Below are 11,338 nucleotides of genomic sequence, written 5' to 3'. Positions count from 1 at the left end.
ACTGACGCAATAATTATAGCAAAATCACACCTTAGTGGATCCAAAATAGAAATCTGATGTCAACTTACTACTCCCAGGCCGCTTTTGACCATATACGGCCCTCTCGTACGAAATACGACAATTGTACTGCGTACCGTATACGCGTAGCCCGTACATATCCAGCTTCTGAATTCCTGCTGGGTGGGCCAGGCCAAACTCTCTTCACGATTCCCTATTCCATCGCCTCTCCAAAGTATTTCTGACATTGTTGAGATTTACAAATGAGAAATTTCAAACCGGTCAACTTTCTCCGAGTGCCGGGGTCTACGTAGTCTGCGCGTGGGTTGACTTTTTAATTTTTATATCTACGACTCTCTGCATGGTGTTGCCTTTCATTTCGATGTGCATGTGCTCTGCTCTTTTTGAATGATTTATCTACAAGACATTTTTGTCTCTTCTATTCAGTATCTCAGACCTCTAGCGCGAGCACGCATCTGTATTTCAGCAATGTTTCGTATGTGGCAGTAGCTGGCAACCCAATATCTAGTACTTGAAGAATAGATAGCAAGAATGTACGCGACGGAGACTCCAAGAAGCCAAACTGGCTCGTAAGTTCCTTGCTCTTTCGTTGTGACTGCTCAGTTGTCTCAGTCCACACTGTTTCGGTGTTATAAGTGCTGTATGATATAGAGTTTATTTCTAGTGGTGCAAAGTTAGTTATTTCACCTTGTGTGTACATAATCATTGACATGTTTATCAGAAAATCACTGTGCTCATTTCATTTTTTGTAAATTTAAAAAAAATTGTATCTACATTTCTATCTACTCCCTCGACTACAATATTGTAGTCGAGGGAGTTTGGAAAGGAAAAAAAACGTATCCACACTCGTTGGCCCATTTTCAGCTCGTCGCATCGAAGGAAACTAAGAGGGACGAGTAATGGTAGAAAATGAAGAAGAGGAAAATCTGCTAGCGTAGCATACAAAGGAACTACTCTACCTTTCTTTTTTCAGGGGCGATGTTGGAAAAAAATATCAAATTGTTTTGTCGATGAAAGTAAAGTGAGCGCACTCATATCATACCACGAGAACAATAGAACAATATTAATTTTTATGATTTGAACCTCGCTTTCATGTGATAATCATCAGAAATCGTTATCACACTTCCGACTTTCTATTTTTTTGTATTGATGAAAAATGGGAAAATATACAGGAGGCAAGCAACAGAACACCAGCAGAGTATGCAGCCCCGTTGTTCTCATACTGCATAAGCGTCTGCTCGCCATTTTGGTCATACCGATTTATTGGATATACCATTGATTTCAGAAATGAGACTTCATCTACCAAGGATCGCTCTTCAGGTTCCGAGTCCTCGTAATCTTTGCCACTGCCATCACTGCTGTCATTGCCACGGGCACTACCATCATTTGCTTCCACTTCAACCTCCATGGCGATGTCGTCTGGTTCATCATGACATTCCTCAGGCACAGCTGCTTGCGGCCGCACTGGCATTGTCTCGGTAGACTTGACCTTCAACATTGCTAAGCCTTCAGTCATGGGGCTTGAAGCTGTGGACTTTGTTACATGTTCCATGAACTGATAAAGTACTGAGTACTGGGTATGCACTGTACTGCACTGAACTGCACTCCACGCGCTAAAAATATGTAGATGTACCTTAATCTCTAAGTGGCCCGTGCTACTATTAGAGGCTACGGTTTTAGGATTTCGAACACCCCTTGCACTTGTCTACTGTTGGAGACTGCGCTGTTACTAGAGAACGTACAGTTTGTAGCAACGCACACCAGGATATAGCTTGGTGATATGGGGACTGCAGACGTAATGTAACGGTCTGCATTGCCCCTTTCCGAGTGCAATCTCCAGGTAGGACAGAAGGAGCGCGTGTTAGGCGTACAGCGAGTCTGGTGATGTGTGAGAGAAGTGCTCTGAGAAAGGCTATGTTTTGTAGAGTCATATGGGGTTGAAATAATGGATGGCCTCTGTTAGCCCTATAGCCGCGGCATGGTGGATTAATCCGTCATGACTATGCTGTGCTGCCTGTCAGTGTACATACTGCAAACACTCGAATGTCCATAGCTCTGCTTTCCTTGAGGCGAATTGAGCCATTGAAAGGTCTATTCACATTAGAAAGTTCTCAGCTGTCGGCTCGGAAAGTCTGAAAGTCGATCCAAAGATTGTCAAAACTAACGAAGGGAAAAAATTCTGTGATCTGAGCAGCTTGTATTTGTAGTGCATACAGTCATTTTGTCTAAAGTAAGTTAGCACTGAAAGGGTTAATTAAAGCTTTTTGTACTCGATTTGAAATTTTAATCCACACAGGAACAGCAACCCTATGGAAAAGGATTATGCCAAGACCAGGAATTATCGTGATGGCGAAGGGTAAGTGAGATATTTTAGCCCAGCACAGTCAGTTCCTTGTCACAGAGATATCCTTGGGTTTGTTATTCTTTTTGACAATCACTTTATTTATAAAGTTGTGAACGGTACCATTCGGCTGTTCAATCATTCAACAATCTCTCCTCCTCTTCTCCTCCATATGCTCTCAGCCGACTACCCTTAGTAGCCATTACAGTACACACACCAACAATTCAACGAAGGGGTTACGGGTACTTCAAGTATTGTTACTGATAATATTCCTCTGACAGCTGTTTCGCCTTCTATCACCTTTTCTGACGAGCCTTTAGTAGGCGAAACAACTGTCAGAAGGAACATCATCAAGAGTATATCCCCCCCCCCCCCCCCAGAGCGTGTGACTCCTAATACAGTGAAATCTGTCTAAGGCGACCCCTCAAGGGACGAGAAAAAGTGGTCGCCATGGCCAGGTGGTCTTCTTATCCAGGTTCAGTGGGTCACGTGACCATATCCACATGTGATACATCATTTTGATCAGTGCATCACAGTGCACACACCTATGCTACGCTGGCACGGCTCATGTGCCTGGGGTCCGCAGACCTGTCAAATGTCGTGCATGCACCATGTACATCTACACTTCCTGCACTGATGTGTAGATCTACCATGACTGGTGCACCGCATTTACATGACTAGCACTGTGCAGCGCGGTCGCGGGTGGGTAGTCGCCGGTCGCGTTGAGCGAGTGGTCGCGTTGAGCGAGTGGTCGCCTTATCCGAGGTGTTTTGAATGTGAATGCGTCCGTGACAAGGAAAATTGGTCGCCATGGACGAGTGGTCGCCATATCCGAGTGGTCGCCATTACAGGTTTTACTGTAGTAATACCCTTTCTATGGGGTACGCCGACGGCGAAAACTCACATCATGTGGTGCAGTGTCGCAGTTGTGTGTTTCCAACCCCTTTTTAGCGAGCAGCGGAGTAATAAAACAAGCACTCTCTGACAAACTCACGGCGGGTATGCAAATCCCCAGCATGATCATGGCAGATACCGGGGTATTCGGATTGCGCGCACGCTATCCTTCCTTTCTACGTAGTACGAAACGTACCTGAGACACGTGATGTAAGTTTTCGCCGTCGGAGACCCCATATGCAGAGTTGCAGACTCTTGGGGGTTATATACTCTTGATATTACCAGTAACAAATTACTATCAATACTTGAAGTCTCCCAGTGAATTTTTCCGTGTTTGTGAAGGTGTATACGTCCGCCGCAGCCCCCTCCTTGCAGAGCTTTTTTCTTCTCAGGTCTAGCCCGTAACCCCTTCGTTGAATTGCTGGTGTGTGTAATGGCTACTGAAGCTAGTTGGCTAAGAGCGCATGGAGGAGAAGAGGAGGAGAAATCACTTTATTTCATCTCTTTATTGTGTTTTGAAAGGAGCAAAGGGCGCACCAACAACAACAAGAACGCTTGGAAGTATACTAGTGAAAACTTTCAAGATGTTGAAGAGCCTGAAGTGTGTCTTTCTTCTTAGTATTACCGCATTCTTGTCTTCGAGGAAACTGCTCAAGTACAGTACGGGGGGGGGGGGGTCAACTTCCTAGCCTAGACCGTTCTAATTTTCATGTATTACAGTCTATGCGCAGTTGAGTCACCGTATATACATTGGTATGCTGTGCTTGATGAAATTCTAGCCTGGTCGTTCTTCGCCGCTCAGTTCTTCGACGCCCGGAAGTACTGCATTTATTCCTGATTGATTTCGCACCATTTCTTATCTCCATGAAAGCTACTCATCTTTCTTGTGCAATGGCTTTTTTCTCGAACATCTTCCTGCAGATCACATAATGGTACAGACTTGTACGTTGGTAATATTCCATGCAGCTTGACATCGGTAAGTGTACCTTGGTGAGGACATCTGCATTTCCGTGTGTGTGTGGGGGGTCTGTTTGTCTGCATATGTGTGTGTGTGGGGAGGGGGGCGGGGTATGTGTGTCTGTGTGCTCGTGCATGTTTGTGAGCATGTACAGTCAACTGCGCTAAAAAGGACTGCGGATATAACCGACCATTCCCGAATAACGACAGAATTTCCATGCCCAGAGCAAAGTCCCATCTAAGTTAACCCTTTCAGGGTCACAGGGCATTTACTACGTCTGGGCACTGAAATTCAGTGCATCAGTACAATTGTGGAGATAGCAACAAACAAATTGTCACAACATTTTTGTTTCTCAACGGATTTTCACAACCTATGGCTTACTGGAAAGCTCCTTTCCTGCTCGTCATCTTCCACGTACTTTCAGAGCATACAGCAACTCAAGGATGCCCCTAGCCTCGCCAACAGTGTCCCTACCGTGCGCCAGTTTGGCATCAAGACCACGCTCAACTATTTCCTTCGGTTTGGGGCTCATACTCAACATAGAACTACGATTCAAACTGCATCGAGCTTGTGAGATTCAAGCGATTCAAATGATGTACTCATACGTCATGCCGCCTTTCCCACATCATTGGGAAATCCCCTTGAATGACTTGAAAGTCGCAAAAATATCGCCAGACAGAAAGTAAGAAAAATGTTCAGATCGAAATCGCGCGTTCAATTTATCGCCGCTCGATCATTTGTTGAGCTATCGCCTCACCAAAAACACCTCTGGAAAGCCCTTTCCAAGACCGTTCCAATGAGCTATAGATCTTCGCGATGCGATAATCCGTTCCAGAGTTATCGCTGTTTGTACAGTGATCTATCAGTGCGTACGGTGCGTGGACTGTACGAAAAGTATAGCGCGAGTATACTCGTCATAGCCCAGACGCAATGGGGTCTGCATGACGAGTATACTCGTCATAAACCCGGAAAGGGTTAAGAAATGATCTAACTGTAATATATAATGAGACTTCAGGTATAAGGGTACTTCGCGAATAACGACACTTTTCTGATGCCCCGCCGAGTGTCGTTATACGCAAAGTTGTCTGTAAGTGGTGAGCACATGCATGTCCGTATTTGGGTACTATGTGACGAGCATGTCGCGCATGGGCGTAACGCGTGCGTGCGTCGCATGTGCATGTGTACTGCATTGTTTCAATTTGCTGGCATGCATAGCTGTTTTCATGTCCTGCCGGGCAAATTCACTGTGTCACAGTATAGACTGTTGTGCTGCTGCATGAATGCACTCGCTTGGTTTTTTCACTTTGCTCCTGCTACTGTGCACGCAGGCTGGGCTTACAAACTTGTTTGCTGAACACTCTCAAGTTGTACGAGCATTCATAGTGAAGCCAAGAGATGAGAATCCCCACTCAACTTTCGGGTGAGTGCTTGTTTTGCTGCTTGAGCGTCTGTGTGGTCCGTGCGAATCAGGACCAGGCACTGGCCATATCTTTGGATAACCAATTTTTGTGTGTACTGTAGGAACAAGTTCACAGCGACACACAGAATGAATATTTGCGTGTGCGTAAAAACCAAACTCTCTCACACGACGTACGTTTCGCCGTATTGTTCGTGACGGCTCACCGGGTGTGCAAATTTAACTCGGATACTGAGCCAAGAAATATAATTAAAAATAGAAGAAATCACGTGGAAACTCACACGCTCGCTATTTTTTCGAAGTCCACCGTTCCTGATTTTTCATTTCTTGCTGTGTCTGTACTGGCAGTGGATTTCTTTCTCAACCCTCCCACCCACTCTACTATTGTCATCATTCATTCTATGCTGTTGCATTTCTGTTGGCATCCACTATCATACCGGCCTACAAAACTATACCACTGGCGTCTACTGACATAACTCTGACACATATACATGGAGGAGAGTCAACCTTCAAAGTTATCAGACTCCCCATACAGCTCATTCAGCTTCCACAGCAAGCCCCTGTCCAGCGGGCATACGTACACATTCACACACTTCTAAGCTTTCACTCACTCGGAGCCTGGCGAAGCGATTGGCAAACCCTCCTATTCCACAAACTGGTTGCTCATTGTGTGAGTGTGGTATGCAGATGCTTGTGTTAATGAACAGAATTGATGGAATTGACCGAAAAACGGACAGCCTAGGCTGCTGAATCAAGCACCATTAATGCTGGTTTTCACTTGTATCAGTTGTATGAACAAAATGGCTACTGGAGAGCCACGAAACAGTCAATAACGAGCTGGCTGTGAAAGGTAGCCAGTGCACCCAGATGAATTCCATGACCTGGAGTACCCTGCAGTGCCGCCAGGGCATTGCCCTGGCTTTTCTTGACATGTAGTCCGAACACGGCTAGGTCTGGGTGCTGTCAGTTGGTGACCGTTATCTTTATGAAACTGATGAGTGATGCCTGTGTATGGTTGTCTGTCTCTCTGGACCCTCCTATTCTGTCTTTATTTTTCCGCCTCTGTCCAGATTTGTGACCGTTCCGTCCATTGGTGATGCAGAGACATGCATCAAGAACGTTCACAATCTGGAAATTGCCGGCCACCGTTTACGTGTCAACCTGAGTCAACGCAAGAAGGCCAACCAGACTCCTGACTCTGGCTTTGGACTTGACAGCCGTCCCGCTGTGGAAACAGTGTCGCCTGCACCCTTTGGCTTGAAATTCAGTGAATCGTCTAGCTCGCCTGAGCAACAGCAGCAAGAGAAGCAACGGACAAGTGCCAGTCACAACGGGGGCACTGATGTTCGAAACGGCCCTACAACACCTGCCAACTTAGTAAAAGCACGCAGTGCAGTGGCCGGCAATGTTAGCACCGCTTCCGACAACAGGCACAGCTCATCTGTGTCAGGGGATGGTGCCAGCACGGAGAGGCCGCAGCAAGAGTGTACGCGTTGTGGCTGCTTTGGCAAGCACCGGTGCTCGAGATGCAAAGCGCCGTACTGCAGCCGCATGTGCCAGTCCACAGACTGGCCCGAGCACAAGAAGGTCTGCGAGGTGATACCTGCGCTGCAACCAATGTCTGCTGCTTCTACAAGCACTTGTCCCGGCAAAACAGCACTAGCTGCTGAGAATACAGCATCGCCTGTTGCGAACACAGCATCACCTGTTGTGAATACAGCATCGCCTGCTGCGAATACAGCATCACCTGTTGCTGTGTCACCTTCGGCCAGAAACTCAGGAACTGTTGCTAAAGCGAGAGATTTTGACTTTGACCTTGATAACTCAGATACTGAAGAAAGCAAGTGGTCATTCAGTGGATTTGAAGATGTACTCGGCCAGTTTGATAACATTTTCGGGTCAGTGGACAAAATGCATGGCAGAGCTTTCATGGGACCAGAAGCTTCCAATGCTGCTACTGCAGACGGGTCGTCATCTTCTGAGAGCAGTTCCACCTCAAGCAACCAAGCAGTAGAAGACCAGTCAAGACTGACCTGTAGCGAAGCGATAGTGCCATCGGCAGCTGCTGCCTGTGCAAACCGGCCACAGTCAAGCTCATCCAGTGATCGACCTGCATCCCCATCCGGATCCAAACGCCAGAAAAGCTCATCCAGTGATCGACCTGCATCCTCATCCGGATCCATACGCCAGAAATCTAGTGCAACGTCATCTAGCAGCAGCCTCGACAGCCAATGCAGTACAGGAAGTGGCTACAGAAGCTCAGGGGATAGTGCAGCACATCCCGCCGTACATGTACTTGGCCTGGGAGCGTACAGTTCGAACCAGTTTTGGGCTCGCCTGTCGGATGACCTGGCTGAGAAGGCGCTGCATCGTCTCAACTCCATGCTCGCAGCGTATGGTGCTGGCCTGTCCTCGCCCATTTCCACCGATCAGCAAACAGTGAATCTGCAGTGCGTTGTGAAAGTTTCGGACGGCACGTTCAAGCGTGCTAAGCTGGTCACGCTCCCGGTCGGGCGTAACCGTGTCAGCGCTCACTTAGTGGACGATGGCCACGTAGTGATGGTCGACTGTAGCTCAGTGTTTCCTATTCCTGATGAGCTGCACCCACGCAAGCTGCATGCCCTTGCCTTCCAACTGGGCCTGTATGGAGTACGGCCAGTTGGCTATGGCCAGAGTGAGGGTGGTGTCACAGTGCTGAACGACTTCATCAAAGATCATCAGCTGTCAGCTACTATCCTGAGTCGCAGTCCCGATCACCGCATTGCCTACGCCCTAGTAACAGACGAAGCCGGGCGCAACGTGAACGACGCCATCATTGGAACCCCGTATGCCGATGCGTTCCATGCACCATCTCGACCTCATTCGGGACTGGGTCGTGGTGCGCGCCAAGTACCATCGCACTTTGTGCCGACAGCGCCCGGAATGCAGGACAACCACCACAGCAACGGCCTTCAGAACTCCTCACCGCAGCACCAGCAGCAAGCCGCTGCAGCATTGCCAGTGCTGACGAACGTGCCTATACCTGGCTTCTCGGCTGCACGGCTCCAGGGCTCGCTGGCCGAAACACCGTGCCTCATGCCCCTGCCACGGGGCTACCAGTGCATACAGTTAGCGGACGGCTGCAGTAAAGTACGCCTGTCCTGCATTCACGACGAAGCAGCTCAGTTCTTTGTGCAGGTGTGCATGCGAGATCAAGCTGACCGACTGGCGCATCTCAACCAGTCCATCAACACCCTGCATCGCAAGACCAGAAACTCGTGCTTTGTTCCCATGTTGGACGAAGTGTGCCTGGCTCGCTACACTCAAGATGGTCTCTTTTACCGTGTACGCATTCTGCAGGAGGAGTCGCCCAGCACGTACTTGGTGTCGTTCGTCGATTATGGCAACCAAACTACCATTCGCTTGGCCGACTTGCGGCACATGCGTCAGGATTTTGGCGTTCTGCCGTTTCAAGCTGTACGCTGTGCTTTGGCCGGTGTGGGTCCCGCCGACGGCAGTGGCATGTGGTCATCAGCCGCACGAGAGCTCCTTCGTCGACCGGAGTGCCTGGTTGCCCGTGTTGTTTTCAAGGCTACTAAGTCCAACGAGCCCAACCTGATTGAGCTGTTTGATCAGACGCCGCCATTCAACATCTTGCTGAACAAGGAGTTGGTCGTGAACGGGGTAGCCATGCTGCGGACTGCCCCTTTCCCGCTACCCAACGAGAGCAGTGAGTCAACATCTTCTGCTGACTTCTCCAGAGACGCAAACCATGCTGCCAACGGCAGCAACCCAGAGAACATGCACTGCATTGAACTGGAAGTGGGCAAGGACTATCCGGTCCGCGTTGTCTTCATCCGCCACGTTAGCATGTTCTACATCACGATCATGGATGACCATGCTGTGCAGCAGTTTGACGAGATGGGAGCTTTAATCCAGCAGCACTGCGCTTCTCCTCCAGATGCATCGTTTGAGCCACAGATTGGTGACCTGTGCTGTGCTGTATTCTCTGAAGATGGGCTGTACTACCGGGCTAAAGTGCAACGTAAGGTTACTGGCGACAAGCTCATGATTTTGTTTGTTGACTTTGGCTCGGTGACGGTCGTGCGCAAGGCGGAAGTACGGAGAATGAAAGATGAATTCTTGACACTGCCGTTCCAAGCGATTCCTGCCGCGCTGCAGAACATTCGCAAGCGCTCCTCGGGCGTTTGGTCTGACGAAGCCATCAACTTCTTTGCCAAGCTGACCGATTGCAAGCAGTTGACATGCCAGTGTGCCGCTCGCCAAGAGCTTCAGAACGGTGCTACATCCGCCCTGGTGCTGCTCTACGATGATACTGATCCTGCAAGTCGTGTGGACATCAGTGCCGAGCTAGTCAAGGCTGGCTTTGCGCTGGCCGTACAGGGTGAGTCTGCTGACAGGTCGCTTACTGCTTCAACTTCAGGTGAGCTGTAACTACCGCCGGTACATGTATCTGCTGACTGCATCCCAGGTCAGTTTCAACTGGCAACACGTGCCTACACATCTGTGACATGGTGTATCTGATTCCTTTGCTCAAAGCGGTGTGTGCTTGTATTGAGAGTGGAAAGTCTGTAGTTAAGATCCTGGGCATTTTAGAACGTTGAAGTGATGCCCGTATTTGTTCCCAAGTTCTCCCGTTCTTGGGATATGTCTGGTCCGTATTCCGATTCGTAGGACAGTATGTGAAACTTAAAGCGTGCCGGGTCTTGCTTGATATTCTCTTGTGGTTGAGTGCGCAAGTCAGCCCATATGCTATCTGCCGGGTCTTGTTTGATATTCTCTTGTGGTTGAGTGCGCAAGTCGGCCCATATGCTATCTGAGGTGACATTCGACTATTTCTCTGTGTCCAGTTGCGTTTATTGCTCTATCCAACCTATTCAACAGAAGTGTATCTTATTGAGTCAGAGCCCCCCCCCCCCCTTCAGGCCACGTTCTACTTATCTATCCAGCTTATGCTGCACAGTTTTACAGTGATATAATAATGGTGTTTAAGCAGCGTTTCCATCGATCTGTGGTATCTACTTTGGCCTTATACTGCGATGTGGAAATCAAGCTATAGTATTGCCGCAGACCTCGTCTTGTTTATTTATTAGTTTTGTTGAACAGCGTGTTTCTGTGAACACTATGGCCAATAACTTATTGTTCTGCTAGGCTGCAAACAGTTAGGCAGTGTGTCTAAATAGTGCCCAGCATTGCGTTCCCATACTGGTCTAGCCCTGTTTATAGTTCTGATCTAGATCCATTGCTCACCCGATCTTCCCATCCTAACGGTTTTCTGTGGCTATTCTTTTCTGTTTTACGATTAGTTCACATTGAAGCAAAGCAATGTGTCCCCCCCCCCCCCCTTGTGTTGCAGTTGTGTGCACACTGATGCAGAATTTGACAGGGTGAACACATTGAATAACTCTCGTTTGCCGTTGATGTGTGCTGTGAGTGAGTATGCTTTTGTCTGTCTCACCGGGTGGGTGATGGTGGTGGTAGTAGTGGCTGTGGTCGTGTGTGCGGACTGGATGAAAGTGAGCCGAAAGATCAAAAGTTGGGGTTTAAGTTACTGGCCAGAGAAACCCAATACTGACCAGAGAAACCCACTTCTGTGCAGAGATGTGTGTACAGTAGAGTCGCAAGAACGTTATTTCAAGGAGTTGGCCTGGGACGTTCCTATTTTCAGCAATCTGGCTGCGTTCTTGTTGCACGTTCTTAGAAACAATCG

The 11,338-nt window shown here is 48.4% G+C and overlaps 1 protein-coding gene across 1 annotated transcript; it reads left to right on the top strand.

Moving 5' to 3' along the window:
• The first annotated feature begins 367 nt into the window (after positions 1–367).
• LOC135814104 (tudor domain-containing protein 1-like) lies at positions 368–10,900 on the top strand. Its single transcript, XM_065327166.1, has 5 exons — positions 368–587; positions 2,315–2,374; positions 4,175–4,229; positions 5,540–5,631; positions 6,699–10,900. Exons 1-5 carry the CDS (start codon positions 550–552, stop codon positions 10,060–10,062), a joined length of 3,609 nt encoding a protein of 1,202 aa, XP_065183238.1. The 5' UTR covers positions 368–549; the 3' UTR covers positions 10,063–10,900.
• Positions 10,901–11,338: the final 438 nt, after the last annotated feature.

The sequence above is a fragment of the Sycon ciliatum genome, chromosome 4 (genome assembly GCF_964019385.1).
Source record: "Sycon ciliatum chromosome 4, ocSycCili1.1, whole genome shotgun sequence".
Taxonomy (NCBI): domain Eukaryota; kingdom Metazoa; phylum Porifera; class Calcarea; order Leucosolenida; family Sycettidae; genus Sycon; species Sycon ciliatum.
This window is presented reverse-complemented; position numbering and strand designations above follow the sequence as displayed.